This window comes from Symphalangus syndactylus, chromosome 3 (assembly GCF_028878055.3).
Source record: "Symphalangus syndactylus isolate Jambi chromosome 3, NHGRI_mSymSyn1-v2.1_pri, whole genome shotgun sequence".
In the NCBI taxonomy this organism is placed as follows: domain Eukaryota; kingdom Metazoa; phylum Chordata; class Mammalia; order Primates; family Hylobatidae; genus Symphalangus; species Symphalangus syndactylus.
Genome location: NC_072425.2, coordinates 149,342,723 through 149,369,448, shown reverse-complemented (window position 1 = coordinate 149,369,448; position 26,726 = coordinate 149,342,723). Strand labels below are relative to the sequence as shown.

The 26,726-nt window shown below is 42.8% G+C and overlaps 1 protein-coding gene across 14 annotated transcripts in view; it reads right to left on the bottom strand.

Moving 5' to 3' along the window:
• Positions 1-26,726, bottom strand: part of NTM (neurotrimin) — a 971,166-nt gene that overhangs the window by 9,332 nt on the left and 935,108 nt on the right. For 9 of the 14 annotated variants that reach the window (XM_063635678.1, XM_055273801.2, XM_055273798.2 and 6 more), the window contains 4 exons: positions 18,424-18,558; positions 16,033-16,153; positions 11,657-11,808; positions 8,684-8,719 (listed from right to left, as the gene is read on the bottom strand). In XM_063635678.1, the coding sequence (XP_063491748.1) occupies positions 8,684-8,719; positions 11,657-11,808; positions 16,033-16,153; positions 18,424-18,558 (444 nt within the window). The remainder of the gene's footprint in view (positions 1-8,683; positions 8,720-11,656; positions 11,809-16,032; positions 16,154-18,423; positions 18,559-26,726) is intronic. The other 5 variants (XM_055273800.2, XM_055273803.2, XM_055273802.2 and 2 more) reach the window with 1 other exon arrangement.

The following is a 26,726-nucleotide window of genomic DNA, read 5'->3' as shown; positions in this document are numbered from 1 at the left end:
ATATTAATAGGAGAGGTGACATGCAATCTGTTTTGTTTGCAGAAGGGAAGCAGAAAAATACTTCAATGGCAGCAGAAAATGCTGAGGAAGAACGAAATTCTCTTATCAAAATACTTCTAGTCCATCCAGATATTGGTTAGCAAAATAGCTTTGAACTTCTCTTAAAGCCAAGTGTACTCTGTCAGTGGAAATCCATGCATTCATATAAATCTTTCTTGGTATTTCTGAGGTAAGGTGAGTATAACTTGGAGAGTATTTCCTGAGAAAATACATAGCTCTCTACTGTATCGAAGACTAGCAAAGGAGGCAGGGGAATGAACACATGAGTGCAGTAAATGAGCCCAGGTGCAAGGGCTGTTTTCTCTAAATAATTTCTCATTGTACAAGAGTCCAGCAGCTCTACTGAAGACTGTACTAATCCAACTGTCATAACGTTTTAGATATCCACAGTCTTCTTCGCTGACCCATTCTCCTACACGCAAGAAGGTTGTTGAGATGAGGGGTTGAGCACATCCAAAGAATCAGAGGAGCAAGTTGGCACAGAAAGCCTTCCACGCAGAGTCATCAGTTCATAGGACAGAAGTGAGCAGCCCAGCTTTGTCTCAGCAGATGGGGGCTCCTTGCCCCCTGATCAGTGACCAGGTAAAGTAACCTGTTTGCTTTCGTTTGTATTTCTGGCTGGTTTTCCTGCAGTTGCCTTTGCTATGGGATGCTGTTCTCTCTGTGAGTTGAGTACACCTTCTGTTAAATACTCTCTTGTTAAAAACCCCTACCTGAGTTTCAAAAGCTCCAATTTCCTCTGAGAATGAAGATCTCAGTGGTCAGAACTAGCTCAGTCCTTCTGAAAGCATAGCCATAGCAATGCATGCCCATGCTCCAGGCTCTCTCACTTCCCTGGTACTGTATGTTAGCCACTTTTCTTTCTTTTTTTTATTTTATTATTATTTTACTTTAAGTTTTAGGGTACATGTGCACAATGTGCAGGTTACATATGTATACATGTGCCATGTTGGTGTGCTGTACCCATTAACTCGCCATTTAGCATTAGGTATATCTCCTAATGCTATCGCTGCCCTCTCCCCCCACCCCACAACAGTCCCAGTGTATGATGTTCCCCTTCCTGTGTCCATGTGTTCTCATTGTTCAATTCCCACCTATGAGTGAGAACATGCTGGGATTGCAGGTGTGAGCCTCCGCGCCTGGCCAATTAACTTTTTTAATAAGTAGGAGTATACTTTAAAATAATAAAAAAGTATGGTATAGCAAATACATAAACCAGTAACTTAGTCGCTTATTATCAGGTATTATGTACTGTACATGATTGTATGTGCTATACTTATCACAAACAAATCTTGCGATAGTTTGCTGAGAATGATGGTTTCCAGTTTCATCCATGTCTCTACAGAGGACATGAACTCATCATTTTTTATGGCTGCATAGTATTCCATGGTGTATATGTGCCACATTTGCTTAATCCAGTCTATCATTGTTGGACATTTAGGTTGGTTCCAAGTCTTAGATATTGTGAATAGTGCCGCTATAAACATACGTGTGCATGTGTCTTTATAGCAGCATGATTTATAATCCTTTGGGTATATACCCAGTAATGGGATGGCTGGGTCAAATGGTATTTCTAGTTCTAGATCCCTGAGGAATCGCCACACTGACTTCCACAATGGTTGAACTAGTTTACAGTCCCAGCAACAGTGTAAAAGTGTTCCTATTTCTCCACATCCTCTCCAGCACCTGTTGTTTCCTGACTTTTTAATGATGGCAGTTCTAAGTGGTGTAAGATGGTATCTCATTGTGGTTTTGATTTGCATTTCTCTGATGGTTTCATGTGTTTTTTGGCTGCATAAATGTCTTCTTTTGAGAAGTGTCTGTTCATATCCTTTGCCCACTTTTTGATGGGGTTGTTTGTTTTTTTCTTGTAAATTTGTTTGAGTTCATTGTAGATTCTGGATATTAGCCCTTTGTCAGATGAGTAGGTTGCAAAAATTTTCTCCCATTCTGTAGGTTGCCTGTTCACTCTGATGGTAGTTTCTTTTGCTGTGCAGAAGCTCTTTAGTTTAATTAGACCTCATTTGTCAATTGTGGCTTTTGTTGCCATTGCTTTTGGTGCTTTAGACATGAAGTCCTTGCCCATGCCTATGTACTGAATGGTATTGCCTAGGTTTTCTTCTAGGGTTTTTATGGTTTTAGGTCTAACATGTAAGTCTTTAATCCATCTTGAATTAATTTTTGTATAAGGTGTAAGGAAGGGATCCAGTTTCAGCTTTCTACATATGGCTAGCTAGTTTTCCCAGCACCATTTATTAAATAGGGAATCCTTTCCCCATTGCTTGTTTTTGTCAGGTTTGTCAAAGATCAGATAATTGTCGATATGCAGCATTATTTCTGAGGACTCTGTTCTGTTTCATTGGTCTATATCTCTGTTTTGGTACCAGTATCATGCTGTTTTGGTTACTGTAGCCTTGTAGTATAGTTTGAAGTCAGGTAGCATGATGCCTCCAGCTTTGTTCTTTTGGCTTAGGATTCCCTTGGCGATGTGGGCTATTTTTTGGTTCCATATGAACCTTAAGGTAGTTTTTTCCAATTCTGTGAAGAAAGTCATTGGTAGCTTGATGGGGATGGCATTGAATCTATAAATTACCTTGGGCAGTATGGCCATTTTCACGATATTAATTCTTCCTACCCATGAGCATGGAATGTTCTTCCATTTGTTTGTATCCTCTTTTATTTCAGTGAGCAGTGGTTTGTAGTTTTCCTTGAAGAGGTCCTTCACATCCCTTGTAAGTTGGATTCCTAGGTATTTTATTCTCTTTGAAGCAATTGTGAATGGAAGTTCACTCATGATTTGGCTCTCTGTTTGTCTGTTATTGGTGTACAAGAATGCTTGTGATTTTTGTACATTGATTTTGTATCCTGAGTCTTTGCTGAAGTTGCTTATCAGCTTGAGGAGACTTTGGGCTGAGATGATGGGGTTTTCTAGATATACAATCAAGTCATCTGCAAACAAGGACAATTTGACTTCCTCTTTTCCTAATTGAATACTCTTTATTTCCTTCTCCTGCCTGACTGCCCTGGCCAGAGCTTCCAACACTATGTTGAATAGGAGTGTTGAGAGAGGGCATCCCTGTCTTGTGCCAGTTTTCAAAGGGAATGCTTCCAGTTTTTGCCCATTCAGTATGATATTGGCTGTGGGTTTGTCATAGATAGCTCTTTTTATTTTGAGATACATCCCATCAATACCTAATTTATTGAGAGTTTTTAGCATGAAGGGTTGTTGAATTTTGTGAAAGGCCTTTTCTGCATCTATTGAGATAATCATGTGGTTTTTGTCTTTGGTTCTGTTTATATGTTGGATAACATTTATTGATTTGTGTATGTTGAACCAGCCTTGCATCCCAGGGATGAAGCCTACTTGATCATGGTGGATAAGCTTTTTGATGTGCTGCTGGATTTGGTTTGCCAGTATTTTATTGAGGATTTTTGCATCGATGTTCATCAAGGATATTGGTCTAAAATTCTCTTTTTTGGTTGTATCTCTGCCAGGCTTTGGTATCAGGATGATGCTGGCCTCATAAAATGAGTTAGGGAGGATTCCCTCTTTTTCTATTGATTGGAATAGTTTCAGAAGGATTGATACCAGATCCTCTTTGTACTTCTGGTAGCATTCGGCTGTGAATCCATTCTGGCCCTGGGCTTTTTTTGGTTGGTAGGCTGTTAATTACTGCCACAATTTCAGAACTTGTTATTAGTCTATTCAGGGATTCAACTTCTTCCTGGTTTAGTCTTGGGAGGGTGTATGTGTCCAGGAATGTATCCATTTCTTCTAGATTTTCTGGTTTATTTGCGTAGAGTTGTTTATAGTATTCTCTGATGGTAGTTTGTATTTCTGTGGGATCAGTGGTGATATCCCCTTTATCATTTTTTATTGCATCTATTTGATTCTTCTCTCTTTTCTTCTTTATTAGTCTTGCTAGTGGTCTATCAATTTTGTTGATCTTTTCAAAAAACCAGCTCCTGGATTCATTAATTTTTTGAAGGGTTTTTTGTGTCTCTATTTCCTTCAGTTCTGCTCTGATCTTAGTTATTTCTTGACTTCTGCTAGCTTTTGAATGTGTTTGCTCTTGCTTTTCTAGTTCTTTTAATTGTGATGTTAGGATGTCAATTTTAGATCTTTCCTGCTTTCTCTTGTGGGCACTGAGTGCTATGAATTTCCCTCTACACACTGCTTTGAAAGTGTCCCAGAGATTCTGGTATGTTGTGTCTTTGTTCTCGTTGGTTTCAAAGAACATCTTTATTTCTTTCTTCGTTTCATTATTTACCCAGTAGTGATTCAGGAGCAGGTTGTTCAGTTTCCATGTAGTTGAGTGGTTTTGAGTGAGCTTCTTAATTCTGAGTTCTAGTTTGATTGCACTGTGGTCTGAGAGACTGTTATAACTTCTGTTCTTTTACATTTGTTGAGGAGTGCTTTACTTCCAACTATGTGGTCAATTTTGGAGTAGGTGTGGTGTGGGGTGCTGGAAAGAATGTATATTCTGTTGATTTGGGGTGGAGAGTTTCTGTAGATGTCTATTAGGTCCGCTTTGTGCAGAGCTGAGTTCAATTCCTGGGTATCCTTTTTAACTTTCTGTCTCATTGATCTGTCTAATGTTGACAGTGGGGTGTTAAAGTCTCCCATTATTATTTTGTGGGAGTCTAAGTCTCTTTGTAGGTCACTCAGGACTTGCTTTATGAATCTGGGTGCTCCTTTATTGGGTGCATGTATATTTAGGATAGTTAGCTCTTCTTGTTGAATTGATCCCTTTACCATTATGTAATGGCCTTCTTTGTCTCTTTTGATCTTTGTTGGTTTAAAGTCTGTTTTATCAGAGACTAGGATTGCAACTCCTGCCTTTTTTTGTTTTCCATTTGCTTGGTAGATCTTCCTCCATCCCTTTATTTTGAGCCTATGTGTGTCTCTGCATGTGAGATGGGTTTCCTGAATACAGCACACTGATGGGTGTTGACTCTTTATCCAATTTGCCAGTCTGTGTCTTTTAATTGGAGCATTTAGCCCATTTACATTTAAAGTTAATATTGTTATGTGTGAATCTGATCCTGTCATTATGATGTTAGCTGGTTATTTTGCTCGTTAGTTGATGCATTTTCTTCCTAGCCTCGATGGTCTTTACAATTTGGCATGTTTTTGCAGTGGCTGGTACCGGTTGTTCCTTTCCATGTTTAGTGCTTCCTTCAGGAGCTCTTGTAGGGCAGGCCTGGTGGTGACAGAATCTCTCAGCATTTGCTTGTCTGTAAAGTATTTTATTTCTCCTTCACTTATGAAGCTACTTTGGCTGGATATGAAATTCTGGGTTGAAAATTCTTTTCTTCAAGAATGTTCAATATTGGCCCCCACTCTCTTCTGGCTTGTAGAGTTTCTGCTGAGAGATCAGCTGTTTGTTAGTCTGATGGGCTTCCATTTGTGGGTAACCCAACCTTCCTCTCTGGCTGCCCTTAACATTTTTTCCTTGATTTCAGCTTGGGTGAATCTGACAATTATGTGTCTTGGAGGTGCTCTTCTCAAGAAGTATCTTTGTGGCGTTCTCTGTATTTCCTGAATTTGAATGTTAGCCTGCCTTGCTAGATTGGGGAATTTCTCCTGGATAATATCCTGCAGACTGTTTTCCAACTTGGTTCCATTCTGCCCATCACTTTCAGGTACACCAATCAGACATAGATTTGGTCTTTTCACATAGTCCCATATTTCTTGGAGGCTTTGTTCGTTTCTTTTTATTCTTTTTTCTCTAAACTTCTCTTCTTGCTTCATTTCATTCATTTGATCTTCCATCACTGATACCCTTTCTTCCAGTTGATCACATTGGCCACTGAGGCTTCTGCATTTGTCATGTAGCTCTCGTGCCTTGGTTTTCAGCTCCATCAGGTCTTTTAAGGACTTCTCTGCATTGGTTATTGTAGTTATCCATTCGTCTAATTTTTTTTCAAAGCTTTTAACTTCTTTCTTTGCCATTGGGTTGAATTTCCTCCTGTAGCTTGGAGTAGTTTTATCGTCTGAAGCATTCTTCTCTCAAATTGTCAAAGTCATTCTCCATCCAGCTTTGTTCCATTGCTGGTGAGCAGCTGCGTTCCTTTGCAGGAGGAGAGGCACTCTGCTTTTTAGAGTTTCCGGTTTTTCTGCTCTTTTTTTTTTTTTTTTTTTTTCCCTTCTTTGTGGTTTTATCTACCTTTGGTCTTTGATGATGGTGACGTACAGAAGGGTTTTTGGTGTGGATGTCCTTTCTGTTTGTTAGTTTTCCTTCTAACAGACAGGACCCTCAGCTGCAGGTCTGTTGGAGTTTGCTAGAGGTCTACTGCAGACCCTGTTTGCCTGGGTATAAGCAGCAGTGGCTGCAGAACAGCGGATATTGGTGAACCACTGATGTTGCTGCCTGATTTTTCCTCTGGAAGTTTTGTCTCAGAGGAGTACCTGGCCGTATGAGGTGTCAGTCTGCCCCTACTGGGGGCTGCCTCCCAGTTAGGCTACTCGGGGGTCGGGGACCCACTTGAGGAGGCAGTCTGCCTGTTCTCAGATCTCCAGCTTCGTGCAGGGAGAACCACTACTCTCTTCAAAGCTGTCAGAGAGGGACATTTAAGTCTGCAGAGGTTACTGCTGTCTTTTTGTTTGTCTGTGCCCTGCCCCCAGAGGTGGAGCCTACAGAGGTAGGCAGGCCTCCTCGAGCTGTGGTGGGCTCCACCCAGTTCGAGCTTCTCAGCTGCTTTGTTTACCTAATCAAACAACTAACTTGGCAATGGTGGGTGCCCCTCCCCCAGCCTTGCTCCTGCCTTGCAGTTTGATCTCAGATTGCTGTGCTAGCAATGAGTGAGACTCCGTAGGCATAGGACTCTCCAAGCCAGGTGCAGGATATAATCTCCTGGTGTGCCATATTTTAAGCCCATTGAAAAAGCGCAGTATTGGGGTGGGAGTGACCCGATTTTCCAGGTGCCGTCTGTCACCCCTTTCTTTGACTAGGAAAGGGAATTCCCTGACCTCTTGTGATTCCTGGGTGAGGCATTGCTTTGGCTCACGCACAGTGCGCTGCACTCACTGTCCTACACCTACTGTCTGGCACTCCCCAGTGAGATGAACCCAGTACCTCAGTTGGAAATGCAGAAATCACCCGTCTTCTGCGTCACTCACACTGGGAGCTGTTCCTATTCGGCCATCTTGGCTCCTCAGCTGTTAGCCACTTTTCTACTGCTCTGCTCTCTATTTTACGTCTGTGAATACGCTCACATGGAGGTTCAGTAAACACAAGTTGAATCATAGGTTGAATCTGAATAAGTCTATTGACTTCACTTTTCCTTTCTATTTCTGTTTCATCTTCTTGCTCGTGGCTCATCGCTGTAGTGCTGTACATCAATCACTAAGGTGAGTAATGCAGCCCTCACTCTTTCTATGATAAAAAAGGTACTTTTTTTCATCTGTCAAGCAGCTTCCCATGTAATGCATTTCTTTTCATCTCCCCCTCCACCTCCAAAGGCTACAGCCAGCCTCTGATGACAGTTTGTAAGGCCAGAATGTGAGGGGATGAACAGGGTGGTGTGGGGTGAGGTGGGGAGAAGAGGTCAGGGGATTGGGATGGAAGGTGGGAGAAGCATTCCCCTCCCTGGCTTCACAGCTGCCTTCCTGAAAGGCTACTGCTGTGGTCAGCACTGTCCTTAGGGTGAGAGCAGTGCTCGCATCACACATTTTATTACACTGCTTGCTTGGATGCTTGGTCATAGTCTTAATGAGTCACTCACTCTAGGTTAGTGAGAAAATTGGAAGGGACGTGCAAAGACAGGCAAGAGATTCCGGAGCTATTTGCAGGGGAGGACTGGAAGTGGAAGAGGATGTAAAGGGACTGTGGAGAAGGGGCTGAGAAATGAGTGAAGGACCCCCTATGACGTTCCACTGAGGAGCGTCCTTGTCTTTCAGTTTATGCCTGGAGATTCAACATGCACCTCACAGTTTTCAAAACTTTTGTAATATGCGTTCTCCATTGACTGTTGGAACAACTCTGTAAGGTGTTTAAGGTAGATCAACTGTATTGTAAAGAAGAGGAAATTGAGTCTAAATGAGGCTTAGTGAGTTACCCAAGACCAAAGAGCTACTAAATGTCAGGCCCTAAACTAGACCCCAGTGGCACCCCTAGAAATCATTGTGTATTGTCAACCACTCATGCAGTGCCATGCCTATATTCCTCCTTTGGAGAACCTCATGAGCCAGTTGATGCGTTTGACAGAATATCTGAATTATTGTGTGCTTGGTGCCTGATTCTGCTGCTGAGAGGTCATCAATAAGACCCTTGTTATGAAAACTGCTCAGTCAGTTGAAGTAGTCTTCCTATGGGTCCCAGACTCACTCTCTACCCTTTGCCTTTGTGCTGATCTCTGGGCATTGAGAATTTAACAATACTTTTCTTTCTTTCTTTCTTTCCCCTTGCCAGCCCTCCTGGGGGAGTGAGAGCAAGGGATGAGCAAAGCAAAGGGAGCTTGAAGGCTCCCTGGCTCCCAATCACCTCCTTCAATAGCCTTCCACATCCTCTAAGACACTTTACAGACAAGAGCTTCGGGTAATGCACAGCAGGGGAAAGGGAAGGGGGGCTCTGGGATAGAGGGAAGGGGAGACAAAACATAAAGCAAGGAAGATACTGACCTTGCAACAAAGTTGAGCTCGTAGGCTCATTTAGTTCTAAATTGGTTGAGGGACACACAGGAGAGAAAAATGAGAACAAACACAAATATTATATACAGTGCTATATATTTGTCATATATAGTTTGTATAGTGCCTTTCACAGACATTTCTGGGGGAATACATTAAAAAAAGGAAGACAGAAACCAAAGGCGGTAGGACAAGGTGCGGCAAGAGAAACGCTGACATGCTTTATGTTTCCATATTGAATGCCGTGGCTGGGAAGGCAGGGAGCTGGTTATGCCATACATTTTCTGGTGCAGTTGGGTTCACTCTTAGCTCATCCTGAGCCAGGCTACCAACTGGGTAACAAAGGACTAAAGTTGCTTTTCAGATGAGACTTGTTTCCCACTTCCCCACCTCCATCGTTTCATTTTAGGACACCACGTTCAGAAATTTTTGCCCCTGGCACCATGGTAGGAACAAGCTCCCCAGAGCACTGTGATTCACGAGTGCGGGAGCAGAACTCTCAGAGGCCCCTGCAAGCCCTGTCACCTTAGAGATCAGGTGCTTGTGATGGGAAGGACTAACCTGTTCCCATTTGGCTTAAGTATTCCCAGACAGCCGGACTATGGTCTCTTGCACCAGAATTCCTCACTTCTCAATGTCTAGGCCACTTGGAGACAGCGTGCAGTTTATGCACAAGTTGGTGACAAAATGATGATAATTTCGCTGCCTTTCTATAATGCCACAGGAGAATAAACTTCATCAAGAAGTTTGTATCTTCACAAAAAGTACATGCTGCTTTCCAACCTGCCCCACGTGTGCTTGTTGGCTTTTAATGGAAACTGACATGGAAAATTCCCTAACAAATTCATATTTGTCAAAAGACCTCATTGATGGTGAGCCTCAATAATGAACCTAGCAGCCACAATAACATCCAGACTATTGGCTGCAAATACTCATCTCACACAGGAATGGGGTTTGCGAGCTCCACAGAACTATGTTACCCAGGCAGCATTGCTAACAATGGACTCCTCAGGAATGAGCTCTCAACTGAAGCTAACAAATTAAATTGGTTTCTGATTGAAACATCCTGCAAACTTTTTCTCCCCTAGAGATTTAGCATGTTAAGGCTCCGGGACTTCTGGCATTAAAGAACATCCCCACATGTACCCCACTCACTCATGTTGGTGTGACCCACTCTTTCTATACATATATGAATACACACTACTACTTTTTCATGTCCTTTTTAGAAAACCCTGGACTCCAGAGAGCTGGCAATGGTAGAAACATCCCAGAGGAAGCACAGGGCAGATGCTGATAGACCCATAGGGCAGGGGGGGCACGGGAAGTAGACGTTGTAATTGCTACACGTGTGCCTGCTGAAAAGAGCATATTTATGACCTGTGCTTTACTGCTTTCCTTGTCATAAATGTCATCTATTCAACTCTTACGAGAACTGTTTGCTGCTTCTCCCTATTCTCATCCTGAGATGGCTTAAGGGGAAGAAGCCAGGGAAGTAGACAATCGTGATAAAGCCAATTGCTGAACCATTTCACGCAACCAAGTCAGGAGAGAGTAGGTCAAAGTGGGGGGTGGCCGGGGGAAGATGACTACCCCTGTGAGGATGAGGACTGCTGTGGGCAGAGAGCAGGACTTGGGAGGGGTTAATGGGAAACTGAGGGGGAGCCTCAGATTTGCAAAGCAAGGGAAGGAGGGGTCTGTTCCTTCCTAATCCTGGTCTCTGTTCATGCAGACAGACGCCTGACAAATGCGAGGGGCTCTTATGATCATCCCTGTGTGAGAGACGCCAGACACATGAATCACTCAAATCACAGCTCTGCCCCTTCTGAGCCACTGGCTCAGGGATCAAGGGCGGCTTTCTCCTTCCCAGCCCTCTCAGATAAAGCTGGGCTTTATTATTTGTGCCGGGTAGAATGCAGGAGGATGTAGTGGGCAAGCAGACATCGTGTGGTGAAGCAGTGCAGCCTCATGATGCGGAGCAAGCCACATAGGCTATCACCAAGGGCACATGGCTGGGCTATGGGATTATCCCAAAGTTCTCAGAATATAAGGAATTTGTGTTCTTGCAAATTATCTGTCAAATGCCTCCCCTTACTTCCCCATCACATTCAAGAGTGCTTGTTAACATGAGGGATTGGGGAAACAGATTTGAAAAATCTCAAGCTCAAAGAACTTGATGGGGTATGAAGGGATTTGCCCAAAAGCCAACCGGAATTTAATCCTGTGGCCTTTAGGGAGAATCTTCGTTCATCAAGGGATGGAGCCATCATGAGAGGCCCAGAGCCCTGCCTGGTGGCACCATCAGGAAGGCGGGCTCATGTCTGCACAGCTCTCTGCTAGCAGGGGCAGACATCAGGGTTTACAAGGGAGCTCGCTCACTTTCTTCTGATATCAGTACAGTAGCCAGATATGTGACGAACGCAGGGCTCTTCACGTCCCAGCGACTGGAGACAGTTTCCGAAAAGGGAAAATTTTACACTAAGCCAGTGAGCAAAGACTGAAATAGCAAACGTTCCCCTCTGAGTTCTTGACTATTTTACCCAATTATGATTCCCACAGTCAGTTTAGGAGCCATCACTGAGAAAAAAAAATCATATGTCATTTTTGGCATTCCAAAGTAAAGTAAAGTATTCTTCTCCTGTCTCTGGATCTTTTCCATTATAGAATGAAACATGAACATTCTTTTTCGTTTTCCTTTTCCCACTTCTGAGATCTACTTTTATACATGTACTATACATATACTACTTTGTATACGTGTACACTGTCTCTCGTTCTTTCTCTTTCTGTCTCTGTCTCTCTACCTCCTCCCTGTCTCTCTCTGTCTCCCTCTCACCATTTCTTTCTGTGTCTCTCTCTTTTTTTTCTTCCCCTCCATGTCCACTGATACTCTGCTAACCTCTGACCCTGGCCTTGAGGGGCCCTCCCACCCAGCTCTCCCCTCTTTTTGCCCAGCTCAGAGCACAGTCTCACCAAATAGCATGATGCTGGCATTGGTGTGGCCCAGCTTGTTGGAGGCCACGCAAGTGTAGTTCCCATAGTCATGTTCAGAGACATTGAAGAAGATGAGCTTTGAGAGGAAAGGTCTGTTTTCCACTTTCACTCCTTTCTTTCCTTCAATCAGTCTGAGAGAAACAAGAGACAAAAAAAGAAGAAAACAAGATGGTTATGTGTCCTCATAGGAAGAAGATAGATAGGCCCAGGGATTCGTGATCTTCTCCTTGCCCCCCTTCTGACAGACATCATTATAACCACTATTTGATCCACTCGACCACACCACAATGTAGTAATAGTTCACACACAGTGAGTGACACGTGTTTCTTGATTTTCACACATGTGCCCAGGGGCACTCCTACCAGAACATCTGATCTCCCTAGCCTCTCATCCTTGCTTTGTAGTCTGACAGCAACACCACAACAAATACCCCCTGCCAGCTGTGTGGCATTCACAGCAATATGATTCACACAGTAGGTGCTCAGATGTATGGACCTGATGATGACAACCCTGCAAATGAAAAACTCGAACTTCTGAGTGAGGAATTTGAAAGAAAAATGTTTTTTGAGCACCTGGTAACCTAATTTCTCCTGAAGCACCAGAAGCATTGTATAGATAATACTTAATTTTTTGGCTATGAAGAGGAGAAAAATCATCATTTTCTCATCAGGGGACTCTGAAGGGCTTGGGAAGAGTGATCTGCCCAGACTATTATAGAGGATTAGTCTGGAGAGATTAGAGGTTCCCAATAATATGTCCCGTTAGAGCCAGGACAGTCTCCCTGAGCTCCACAATGGCAGCCCAGTAAGCCAGGAGGACTTGCATTGGTCTAGGGTCCACTAAAGAAATGCCACGGGGAGTTAGTTGGGGGAAGTGAGGTATGCTTATTAGGACCATGGATTCTATTACCAGGCAGATAAAAGGGTAAGGAGAAAGCTGCTATTGGAGTCAGTAGGCACGTGTCCTCCTTCTTAGGAAGTTGTTAACAGCAATTCCTATGGCAATCATGGACACTACCTACTTTCCTTTGCAAGATTCTGAAATGTCCATTTCTTAGAATGAGCTTTAGGCCAACATTTTACTTTCCCTGAAACAATTTGTAATCCTTGCCCTGAAGCTGATTCTGTGCTATGGGAAAGATGAATACTCTTGAGGCAAAAATCACTTCTTAATGAAGGAGCTCAGGGAATATGGACACAAAACCGTTTCCTGTTTAGGGCCTGGCTGGAGCACAACTTGTAGCAAGCAGACAATGTCATGGTGGGAGCATACTGGAACAGATTCAGGGGACATGCTTTGGGGCAAATGGATGCTATTGAGAAAAACAGTACTCAAGGAAGAAAAAGAAAGTGAAGCCCACTGAGACAATGATGAGGAAATGCTTTGTGGACCGCACAGTGGCATCAGTATAATGTATTGCTATGGAGTTGTTAGACATAGATGACTCTTGCCCATCCCTGGGTTACAGTATGTTTTTGGTATAGAGGGCAGCTGCTTTGTCATTATCTGAAGACCTGTCTCTGTGGGATTACAGAATAATTTTCTCCACTCCTGCAACTTACAGTAACCTTGATCAGAAAAGAGAGGCAGGGTCTGGCTGGAGTTCTCACCCAACATCTGCCTCCAGGGAAGTCAGAAGATAGGGTGGACAGACTTGCCTTGCTTTTCATTATGTAGATGTTCCTCTGGGAGCCTTCCTCTCCAAAAGCTAGGGGCAATGAACTGGCCTGAGTCCACGACTTCATTAAAATGCTAGCACTGTCCAAATGGAATGAGGCATCCGGCTGTGCAGCCAGAGGCCACTTTTACATTTCCAGCTTGTTATGTACATATTGATCCTCTAGAGGGTGCTGTCCATACCACTCACCAGGAGGATTCTGGGAGCAAGTCAGGCTGATTGATCCCACTGGCCATTTTGACACCATTCCTCCACCATGGGGAGGAAGCTTTCCCATCATAACCAAACTGTGAATGAGATTTCAGCTCTGCAGTGGGGAAGAGACTTCACCGAAAGTAGGCTCCTGCTTGACAGCTCTGAAATGTCTTTAGCTAAATACAGCACAGGGGGCCAGCAGTGCTTTGCAGGCTTTGCAGCTCCTGGGAGGACATGCTGTGCGGGTACACCTCCCCTCCATCCCACACTGCTTCCAGGCCTCAGTTTCTTACGAAAGCTGTGGGCTTTTCACTGGTTAATGCCCCTGTTGGATGGGTGGCCTTCCGTAGGTATAGTATTCCATTCCTCTTCCTTTGTTGGTAACACACAGAATAGCGTGCGGTTGAGTCATTTTAGCATGTGGCCAAAAGACTTCTCACCTAACTAACTCTTGAGAAAACTGCCTGTCCTCACCACACAGTTTTCTTTAATCTGCCTTGGAAGTCTGCTTATCTCACTGAAAATGGGAGATGGGCTACAGCTGGCCTTCCCCCAGGGCAGACACAATATGCCTTGGGAGACCTACCTGGCAGACCCAACTTGCTGTGACCAGGAGGAAAGACAGCCCTGTCTCATGCTAGCACCCTGGAAATAAATAAATATATGTGCAGCAAAGGGAAAACTGACTAAACTAAATGAAAAGGAGAGGCTATCAGAAGAACTGAAAGGCAGAAACAAAGCTGCCTGAGCCAGGGGCCTCTGAAGACCATCCCTGGCCCTGCCAGCCTGCTCTGTCCTCCTGGGTGAATGGTGGCAGGGACAGCTGTCCCTATTGTGACCACAGATGCTGCACAGAAGAGAGCTCTTTCATCCTTTTACTTGCCATTGGCCACTTTTGCTTTATTTTCCTCCAAGATTTTGCTTTCCTCTACATATTTTTTTTCTCTTTTTCTCCAATAAAGAACTGGAATAATAGGATGCAGCTGATGACTTTTCATGAAGACCTAGACAGTTGAAGATTTGGGAACTGACCCCATAGCTCAATAGGTTTTTGGTTTGGTTTGGTTCAATAATTAATTTTTATGCCTCAGTTTACTTCTTAGTACAATAAGAAGGTCGAAGAGGGAATGCATAAGTGAAAGAGAATTTCTAAGTAAGGTAACCATATTTATCAGGAAAATGCACTCCATTCTGCTTGATTCTTCTTTCTTGGAAGAAGGGGAAAGCCAGCTCTATTTCTTGTTTTTCTTCATGAGTTTGTTTTCCTCTTTGTGTCTTAGTTCTTTCATCTGTGAAATGGGCTAGATGAATATAATACATCTCACTAGAAGCTGCCAGAATGTGTCCTTAAAATTTTTTTTTAAAAAAACCAAACACTGCTTTTCATTTGGGAGGATTATGATAAAACCCAGTGAATCTTAAAACTGATTGACATGGTTCTAAACAAAATTCAATTTTCGATCTAGAGACTAGAAAGAGCTTTTGGTGTCTGACTGACCTTATAAGGAAAGAACGCCAAGGCCGGCTGAAGATGTGCACACAGCGTGGGCAGCCATTCACTTGCTCCTGGCCTGCGGTTTCTCATGCTGCTCTCCTTCGCAGAATGCCCTCTTCATTGTTTTTCCTTCTCAGCTTCCTGGCCTCCCTCACTCCTTGCTCTTACTCCACCCCACGTACACCTCAGGACTCTCGCATCCCCTATACCACCACCTCTTTTTAAATGAAAATGCTCTGAACATAGGCAGCTCTTGCCCATTTTCCATTGTTCATCCGCCTTAAAATCGCTCTTTGATAACAGCAACTGCCATGGTGCCTGGCTGCACTGAGCTACTGATCCCTGCACTGATATGCCATTTGACAACGCCTAGAAATGATCATCTTCAGTGACTCACAACAAATATCCCGAGGACGCTGTGACAATGGGAAGGAAGGGAATAGTCCCTTTTCTTTTCTCCTACAGTAAAAGAGCAACTTGGGCACAAAGGGAGGGCTAAATTGGGTCATGGACTCTTATACACCGCTACTGATAGTGTCTGGAACAGGAGGGGAGACCTGCTAGCTGCAGCTGACTTCTTAGCCACTCCCAGGGCCCCGAGAGCCTTCCTAACTCCTTCACGCAAGCCTGAGAATGTGGCAAAAATAGCTTCAGGCAGAACACATTATGTTCTTGGCCTATAAAAAATGCACAGGCCTTACAATGCTCCCGGTGGCCTTTCCTTTGCGATTTTGCTTTCCTAAAAAAAGTTACCTTTCAGGTCTGTTGGTTGGCCAGTGATAATTCTACATGGTCACATTAAAAACGTAGCTGAAATCCATTAATGTTAAGAAAAGACTTCTTTGCACATTTGCCCCCTATAGAGATAAGTTCAGAAGAGGATTTTATAGAATTCATTTGCAGCCATGTGGAATCAGGACCCTGGAAAAGTTTCTTCTGGAGATGGGGGTGGGGGGGGGGGTGGGATAGGAAAGAAGGAAGCTTTACCTTTTGTCATCCTTGTACCACTGGAATTCTGCTGAGGGGACTGCTGAGGCTTCACACTGCAGTGTCCCCTTTTGTCCCACAGGGACACCTGTACCCTTAGCTTCTGAAATGTATGGTGGATCTGCAAAAAGAAGATGTCTCATAGCACTTTTTTTTTTTTTGAGATGAAGTCTCGCTCTTGTGGCCCAGGCTGGAATGCAGTGGCATGATCTTGGCTCACTGCAGCTTCTGCCTCCCAGGTTCAAGCAATTCTCCTACATCAGCTTCCCAAGTAATTGGGATTACAGGTGCATGGCACCATGCCTGGCTAATTTTTGTATTTTTAGCAGAGATGGGGTTTCACCATGTTGGCCGGGCTGGTCTCCAACTCCTGACCTCAGGTGATCTGCTCACCTCAGCCTCCAAAAGTGCTGGGATTACAGGGCACTGCACCTGACCTATAGCATTTTAAAATGAAGAAGGCTGCTTCATTTGTTGATTTTGTTTCTCATTCTCTGCCCTGGTTCTGCTTACTTAGAAGGTAAAACTGCTACATAAATTGTACCAGAGAATAAACACCTTTTTGATGCTGCTCTAAGAAAAAGCTGGGTCTTCCTTTCATGTACTGCTTTTGTTCTCCTCTGTACAGAGTTGAAATGACCATGTGCTCAAGCATTTTTTCTGTTTAAACTTTTTAACTTTCATAGGATGATGCCAGGCCATCAACCCTACACTCCACGGGTTGACAGTCAGCACCTTTAAGCAGCCTTCTAGAATTTCTGCACACCAGGTTCTTGCCGAAAGTATATAACCTCGAACTATTCAATTCCCATCAAAAGCTCAGTTGCAAGAAATAATATTCAAGGAGAATCGCCTGAAGGATATACAGATCAGTCATTCTTGGTATTCTAAAACAGATCCCTGAATCAAGCCAGAGCAGGTGACCCAGCTAGGCCTACGCACTTGGTTTGCATTCATTTGAAGTCTTTACCAAACTACACTTCACATTCTACCAGTTTATATTACAGGGCATTATGAAAAAGAGCCACAATAAACTGGCTATTCTATTTAATGCAGAAATATTGTACATGATGTTGCTGACTCTCTCCAAGTGCTCTATTTGTGGAGACCCTGAAGAGAATTTTCTCCAGGTCTCAGCACCATGAAAAGCAGTGTTTCTCCCAAGCAACTAATTTGCTTTCATCTTATGGACAACATAAATCTTAAAGCAGGCGATGTTTCCCTCTTTGCTTTAGCAAGGCTAAGCCAAATTCTGCACCTGCACCTAGCGGTCTTGTGGTAATATTTCATGTGCTGAGGTTTTCCTAGCTTTCACTCATTTTCCTAAGTGTATTTTTTCTTTGCTTCTGTTTCTTTATGTTTTAAGTTCATCTTAATAAACTGTAAATCCTCTTAAGTCCCTTTGTAAAAACTTGTGATATGATTTTTAAAATGACAGCATTTTTATACCTATTGCCTTGCTTCTTAAACTGCTTTATATTGACTGGGTTCACAATGTAACACAAACCTAAATCTTAAAGATCGGATATTCTCCTAGATACAGTATCCTTCTCCTAACTCCACCACACCCAAGTTTTGAAAGGAAGTCATCTTGTTTGCCGATTTAGTTATTGAGTTCTATTGCTTCATAAGTCTTCCTGGAATGTGCACAGCAGAGAAAACCTCCAGAAAGTTGTAGGGAGCTAAGTCAAGGTACATAATGAGGAACCCAGAGGGAAAAGAGTGAAAGGAGGTAGGAAATTCAAGTAGGATTGATGTCAGAGAGAATCTGGAAGGCTGAGAAAGGAGAATGAGGGGTCCACACAGGGCCTCCCAAACTTTTTGGATTCTGTATCTCTATTAGTAACAAGCAAATTTATTGTTACATCCTCTAAGATCTGTATCATAGCTATTTGTATGTATACCATGCACATCTATAATTGTAAAATAATGAGATATAATAGACATACCATAAATGGAAGTTCTAAACTCCCTTCATACACTCTAGCACATGGTTTCTTGTCCCATTATGGAGATGTCTGGTCTAGACAGTGAGAGGCTCCAGCACAACTGTATTGTGTGAGTAAATTATGGGAAAATTTTGGATTTGAAGACATGTTTAAAAAATTATGAGTTGAATGCCATTTAATGATCTCCCAGCCATGCAAATCAAGTTTGGCATTATATTCAGTTGCTTTTGCTGCTTTTTCTTTTAACGTGACACTGTGACACCTTGAAGTGTCAAAAACTAGAGTTTGAAATGTTTGCTCCTGAAAGCAGAGTGTGGAAAGTGGTGCTGCATTCTTCCCACCCTAAGTCAGTAGCTGGCTGTGCCAATGGGCCCTGGGTGGTGGCTGTGACAACAGGCCACCCTCATGCACGTGCAGGGCAGGTGGTGGTGAGAACACTTACAGTTCACGGTGACCTTTACCCTCCGTACCACGGGCGCGGCCACGTCATTGGAGGCACTGCACTCGTAGTCCCCTGACTGCTCCCGGGTGATGCCCTGAATTTCCAAGTATTCGTCTTCACTCACAAAACCAACCGCTGCAGGAAAACCAGTAACATGTAATGAAATACAAGGAAAAAAAGACCAAACATGTTCACTTAGAGAACAAAGTATAAAATGGTTATGTATGCAGATAATTTGCCACTTGTAAGTTCAGATTCTGAGGAACTGTGTGGATCATCCCTCCTCCGTCTCTTCTACACCTCTGCACCACCAACTTTTCCTTGGCTCCCCAGTGGAACAGCTGAAATGTTTGTGTTCCTAACTGAACAAAGCACAGTGCCTAGAGAATTACTGGTCCCAATAAGTGATTGATTAATAATTTTGACATTTACACTGCCTGTATCTTACCAAGCAGTCGTGCTCTGGGATCTGAGTTAGGCACCTTAACTCTTTCTGATCTCAAGGTATCACTTAGACTGAGCCTTGAATATAAAGTTTATGACTGTATCCTTGAGCATAAATTAATTAAAAATGCCACACCAGCAGCTACACACACACACAGGCACACACATGCACCACAAAGGTAGCAGAAACACTAACATAATAAATTTAACTTTCTGTTTTTTGACTCAGATAATTAATTGGATAGGCAGAAATCAATGTGTTAAACTTCGATCTGCTAGAGCTCCTAGGTACAAATCCTAAAGACAGACCAGCAATGGGACTCCACACTTGATGCCTAACTGCAAGCATGTCAGAAATTCATCAGGCGACATGGCTGCAAATCCACTCAGTCCCCTAATCATTGCGGGACTCATTGTCTTTAGTGAAAAATTATGACTAATAATAACAACGCTTCACATACCAGACTCTGTGCCTGACGTCTGGCCATGAGCACTCAGTTATTGAAAGACCAAGATATTTAAGGAAAGACCAAGATATGTAAGGCTAGAGGAGATTTTACAGTTCTTGCCCCGAGGCACCTGAGCCTTAGCTTCCTTGCCAAAAGACAATGAAAAACAAAAGTTGGGCTTACATCCCAAGTTATCCTCCCTTATCTCTTAAATGAGGGTAATTAGAAAGATAGCATCCTAAAGCTGGATACCTTTAAAAGGAAACGAGGTGCTAGTAATTAATGATTATTAGCAGACAACAGGCATAAGTTAAGACTGTCCCTAGCAATTGAGAAGCATTTTCCCAAACGTAATATACATACAATCCTAATACCTCACAGGGTCACACAGGGCTATTTAGACTAACACATGAACATGCCTACATACATATGTACACACTCACATGCGAAAGCACTCCGAAACTCTCGTGTGCTGCCCACCTGTTGATTTAGTTATTAATCCTGTAATCTGGCTGGAGGCACAGCTTCAGGGGGTGTAGAACTGTATTAACATGAGTGGCCCAAGAAAGGGAACAAAGGAACATTTCTCTCCAGGTCATAAAACCCTTCTGTAATGACACATGTTTCTGCTGGCCCAGAGCATGAAAACAGTGGCTGTAAAAAACCGATACAACAAGGGATGATGTGTGCAGTATGTAAGGGATGATTGTATGTGTTCCATGACAGTGTTGAAGTCACTGTTTTGTCAAGATAACCACAATAACAATAACAACAGCAACAACAATAAGACCATGGTCTTGTGAACAAGGGCCACTGCCTTGTTCCATTTAATCAGCACTCTTTGGCCATGATAAGTCTGTGCCACTGCCCAGCAGTAGGCCCAAATGGGGCCTCACCTCAAACATCTTCATGCCATATGCAAACTACACTATGTATGTACAGAAAGTTTCTTGCCTCTGTTACGTACAGAAGAGGAAAAGAACAGCCTATGTCCATTACAACAAACAAGAAAGAGATATTAAATTCACAAGACAAAGAAGGAATCTGTTCATAAGTAGAAAACACGGCCAAAAAGACCAGGATATAAAGAGGACAAACAACATTAACCCAAATAGACTCACAGTTCCTACCAGTAAGACACTTCTAATGGTCTCAGTAGCCTTTATTAATATTGTTTGATAAGCATCTTTAGGGGAAAGGTACTAACCTTGATTTGAGGATGGGTGGAAGAATTGAGAAGAGCTTTAAATGAAGAATCTGTCATTCCTCTTGTGTTGTCCTTGCTTATTTGCTACCAACCATGGGCTTACATTTGTCAGATTTTCCCCTGCCAGAATGCTATAATTACTGTGCCAAGCATCTCGGAGACCAGTGTCACACTTAATATTTCCATTAATTTTAAATGGTAGTCCTTGGTACATATGTGTGGCAATTGGTGTCATATTTTAATTAGGCTTGCCCTACACCATCTGAAATTAATAATAGCTCGAATTACCAGTGTAATTTATAAATTAACAGTGCCGCAGCATTAGGAAATAAATTAGCTCTGGACAGCTGTTTCTGGATTGAGCTCCAGGGTCGGAGCAGGGACTGGTAGGACCTCAGGTCTCCTGGGAAGCTGTGTATTACATCACCAAAGCGGGGAAACAAACAAAAAGACAGAGGTTCTCTGGATCTCTTGTGTTCTCCAGCTAAAGTTCATGCATCTGTTTCAATTCCATAATTCAAATATGCTCTTTTGTGGCCACAGCGAGATGTGCAGGGGCCAACTTGTCATGGACATCCAAATGGAAAGGCCTGTTGGGGGCACGACAGTCCTGGACTGAAATGCAGTTACACAAATATTAAGGCAGTCAAAATCGAGAACTCATCAGTTTTCTGTGGGGACATGGGTGCCACATTAATTTATGTGTAGTTTTGTATATTTATGTCAGGTGATCTTGTGTAGGAAAGGACGTTGGATAGCTCAAGTTTTGGGGAAGGCATATGGTCTCTACTGATCCAAATTTCTAATTCCAGAGAAAGGAGATTTTGCCTCAAGTCATCCTGTAGGAACAGAGAGGCTTAATCCTACCTTCCTATGTTCCCTGGACCAAATGTGCAATCATAGAGAAACCACGATGACTTCATTGCTCACCAGTTATTACATGTACACTTTTTAAGTTGGGTAAGGCATGTAAAAAGTGACTTGTACATAGTAATATGCTTAATAAATTTCAGCTTTCATTGTCATTATGCTCACTTTTCTTCTCACCCACCTTTTTCTCTACTAGAGGCATATATGGCAAAACCAGAGAGAAAGTTGGTCAGTTTAAACTTTGAACCACCCAAAATCAGGTTCCTGAAGGAGATGCCTCAAACAAACAAGCCCCCAAAAACACTAAACTGAAATCTGAGTTTCTAGAGTTAATAAATCAAGGAAAAGTTTCGTTTAAAAGCATTTGTGCTGTGGCTGTGAAGTGATCAGTGCTTTATCACTAGTGTGAGGAACTTACAAAGCATATTGGGTAAAAAAAAAAAAAAAAAGCAAGCAAGCATAGTTTTTAAAGTGCTGAAGGATATTCTTGGTTAAGAGACATCAGTGGGGAAGAGGCAAACCACTTGAGGAAACCCTATGAAAAGAAACTCTTCATGGTCAACAGCTTCTCATTATAAGTCTGCTTTTTCTTTCTGTAAAGAAAATGCATCCTCGGGTGGAAATAACACACTCATCTTCCTGAAATATCCCCTTCATCATGGTCCACTTCTTCAGACACTAGAAATGGCTCCTTATTTTTCTGTCACATCAAACACAAACTCTACTCCCTTATTATCAAAGCCCTCCATAAAGTAGCCCTGATCTATTCACCCAAGTTTATTTTGCATGAGTGCTATGAAGAAGGCAACAGATCATCGTCCTAAGAGGCAAAAGTGTGGGATCAGAAAAAGCCAATTCTCTACCCTCTAGTTTCATGATGGGTTAGGTCACCTAACTCCCCTGTACCACCATATCTTCATCTGCACAATCAGAATAACGTTACCTACTTCTAGAGTTGCTGTGAAAGACAACACGTGGAGTGCGGTGGGGACACTGAAGGGCCCAGGAGAAGCTCTCTGTAGAACTTAGTCTAAACAACTGGTATACCACACCACCACTATCACTGCTGCAGCTCTCCTACCAGGTCATGCTGGTTCTCATCCTGGACCAACATGATGATTTGTTCTTCACAGACTGTTTTTTTTTTTTTTTTTTTTTTTTTTTTTTTGTCACCTAGAAAGCTGTGCCCTCTTGGTCTATCTAAGCAAATACCACCTTTCTTTCAAATTTTAACTCTTCCTTGCAAACACCCTATTATGGGTTCAATTGTGTACTCCCAAAAAAGGTATGTTGAGATCCTAAGTATCAGTACCTCAGAGTGTGACTGTATTTGGAAATAGGTCTTTACAAAGGTAATTAAGTTAAAATGAGGTATTACGGTAGACCCTAATCTAATATGACTGGTGTCCTTATAAAAAGGGATTCGGGCAGACACGCACAGAGAAAGGGTAGTGTGGAGACACACAGGGTGAAGATGACCATGTGATAGGAGTGATGCTTCTATGAGCCAAGGAACGCCAGGAATTGCCGGTGCATACCAGAAGCCAGGAGAGGCGAGAGAGGGTTCTCCCCTGTCACTGTCAGAGAGAGCATGGACCAACCAATCACTTGATTTTGACTTCTAGCCTCCAGCACTGTACAGTTTTCTTGTTCTAAAGCACCCAGTTTCTTGTGCCTTGTCACAGTAGCCCCGGGACACTAATACATTCCCTTTTGTCTCCTAACTCTTGGTGCCTCTGGCTGTTCTGCACTATTGTTGCACATTCAGTTCATCTAGTCTTTAAAATCATAAGAGAATTAAAGAGCTTAAAGGGACATGAATGGTTATACAATTCCATAGTTGCTCTGCTAGTACATAGTCTGTCTGCAGTAGAATTCACTAGAGTAGTTGCTTAAAATATAGAATTCTAGGTCCCACTCATACCCACTAAACCAGAATCTCCCGGGATGAGGTGCTTGCATAATCTTACTAGGAAATTCTCATGAATAGGCAAGTTTGGGAACTAGTGATTTCGCTCAAGCCTCATATTTTTCTTGTGGGAAACTGAAGCTTAGAGGAGTCTGTGGGTACACATCTGGTCACTGACGGAGCACACCAGGTCTCCTGATGTCCAATCCACTGCTCCTGCAACTGCAATCGAGTTTTTGAGTAGCTATCTTGTGCTGCACACAGGAGGCTTCTTTTTCCAATGCGATTGAAGGCCTTTGACAGCAGGAACCAGGTCTTGGACATCTCTGGCTCTCAAGGCAGCTAGGAAACCAGTTCACATAATTTTAAAATTTGTCAACTTCTTATTGACTAACTTCTGGCTGACAGACCCAGAACAACACATTGAATTCAATGAAAAAAAGTCAGAGACCCCTTGTTGCTCACCTAACCCTCCTGTGGCTCCACTCCCAAAACAACACCATTTACAGTCATAGATCTTAGCATAATTGTATTTCCTGACTTTAGGAAATATCATCACTATTAGTGTTCTAACAGAAAAGATTTTCTTTAAATATGTGATTTTAAAAGGTTTATCAAGTGTTTAGTATAATTTATATTTAGTTTGGGGGCCAATTATTTCCTCAGGAGAAGGCATCCTGAATTTAAAAGTGTAGATCAATGAAGAAGTATGATTTATCTAACAGAAATTTGTTTCACAGCCAACTTTTTGGAAATACAGCTATTTCATTAAGTGAAATTCGACAAGCAAAGCAGGGAAATGAAGCAAGCTGGATATGTGATCACACTTGCCCCCAAATCCCCACAGGGGTTTGGTGTTGTCCAAAGTGCTGAGCTCAGCATTTACAACTAATCGAATGACAGAGACTGTCTTGTGTGCATAACATCCCTTTGGAAAAGAAAATCCACATTTCTGACTTCATAGATTGGGCATTAAAAATCTTTATAACTGAAAATAATAATACCCACACTGATCATTTTTATCATACCCAAGAATAAGCTTGTCAGGAGTACAGCTGTAGCTACTGGAGAGGAGAGGACACAGCTGCCTCCTTGCTTAATATTTTTATGGCACATATACCAGCTGAGATAAAATCTTTGGATGTCAGAAATTGAAAAAGATACAGAACATAGAATCCCAGAATTGGAGAGTTGGAAGGAATCATTTTTAAAATTTAGCCCATATCCCATGATTAGCAGTGACATTCCAGTCCTGCACCAGCTCTGCAGCCACTGCTCTCTCCACCGTCTCAGGTTGCATCAGGTGTTCCTGTTAAACCCAAGGACAGTTGTATTCCCCCAGTGCCATTATGATGGCTGATGAACATTCAAGGTTTTCTGTTTTGACTGGATGAAGGCATGGTTTTGCTCAGATGCTGGGAGATAAGACAGACAGAGGCGAGACTCATCTTCCTCAATACCAACACATGCAAGCCCCAGGAACTAATTTTGAGGTCTGATGAAGAAAGTGGGCTTGGCCAGAAAGGAAAGAAGCTGTTTTCATGAAAGACTTTAGAGGTTTGGCTGTGTCCCTACTCAAATCTCATCTTGCATTGTAGTTCCCATAATCCCCACATGTCATGGGAGGGACCAGGTGGAGATGACAACTGAATCATGGGAGCAGTTTCCCCCATCCCATTCTCATGATAGTGAGTTAGTTCTCACAAGATCTGATGGTTTTATAAGGAGCTTCCCACTTCGCTGGGCACTCATTCTTCTTCCTGCTGCTATGTGAAGAAGGACGTGTTTGTTTCCCCTTCAGCCCTGATTGTAAGTTTCCTGAGGCCTCCCAATCCCCGAGGAACTGTGAGTCAATTAAACCTCTTTTCTTTATAAATTACCCGGTCTTGGGTATGTCCTTATAGCAGTGTGAGAACAGACTAATACAGAGGTGTATGGTGCCACTGTGAGTTCTGTTGTCAAGGCCTGCTGATGAACTGGGGAAGGCCTTCTTCACACCAGGTCCCCTGAGGACTCAGTGCAGTCCTGGGAGCTGGAAAGCACAGACCAATAAGGCTCAAAAACAGCCCCACTCCAATTGGCAGCAGAGGCCATGTGAGGGACTGTCAAAGGGGGTGGTACAAGAAGACTTGTATTTAAGCACGTAACAGGGACTCCAAGAAATACCAGAGCCAGTTCTGAGGTAAAGTGAGGGTCCCAGGCAGGCGGATGGGTGCTGAGAGGCACAGTAATATGGAATCAGTGCAATCCTGTGCTGCTAAGCTAGACAAGGCTGGGGACATGTGAGCTACCCACATAATCCACACAGCAATATCTGCAGCAACAGGATGAAACCATCAGTGTTAAAAAGTGTTTCCACAATGTGACATTCATGTCGAATGATCTACATAGGATAGCTTCTGTGGGCCTGATACGAGGCTGGAGCAATGGTTGAAGAGTTGATAGCAGCTGTAAGCACCACCTCCCCCCGGCTGCACTGTGGGGCAGTGATGAGCTCTAGTATTTCTGCACTCGAGCCCTATAGACGGTACTATCTGACAGTTCAGTTCTGTGCACTTCAGATTCCTCTTCTATGAAATGGAGAACATAAGATTACCTTATAGTATTATTGTGAGCATTAAATGACTAAATATGGGTAAAGCAGTTAGCATATAGGAAGCTCTCAGGAAATCGTAGCTATCATGATCTTTATTTTTACTGCAACCCTAATTAGGCTTTAGCACATGTTAATACACATGATCCTTGATACAAGAACATCTCAACTCAGAAATGAAATAATAATCAGACCTCTGCTTTGCCAGTAGGAACTTAATAATAATAAATCTTACGAAGGATTCACCACAGATCCTTTAACTAGAAAACTCTACTTTCTTGACTTAAAACAGGATGTGACTGATAAGAAATATAATTTCTCATGATCATTTCTTTTAAAAAAGCAGGTATAGCTGCATAGCCCAGGTAAGAACTGCTGAGAGCTTAAAAAATGTCTCTGGTTTCAGAACTAAAAATAAAAGGATATAAATATATTTTATATCTACATATATATGTAATATACGTACATATATATTACACATAGTTCCTTGACATTTTCTTTGGATACAGGTAGCACGGCTGTCAGAAAAGAGAAACTGATGATCTTGCCAAAAATGGGCAAATTTAAAAGATGTTTCATAGGAAAAGTTCTGAAGGGCTCAAACCTATGTTTGCCTGTTGTAACACTGCAGTACAGGCCTCACACAGTTGACAACAAACACAGAGCCCAGCTCTGGGAAATGGGACAGCTGAATTATTCTAAATAGGTGGTTCCCATCATATAAGAGAAAGCATTCTTAAATAGGCCCACGCTAGCCGCTTGTGAGCTGTGCAGAAGTCGTGGAGTATGCATATGGCAACATCCCCATGACATTGCCTCTGTCAGCTCAGA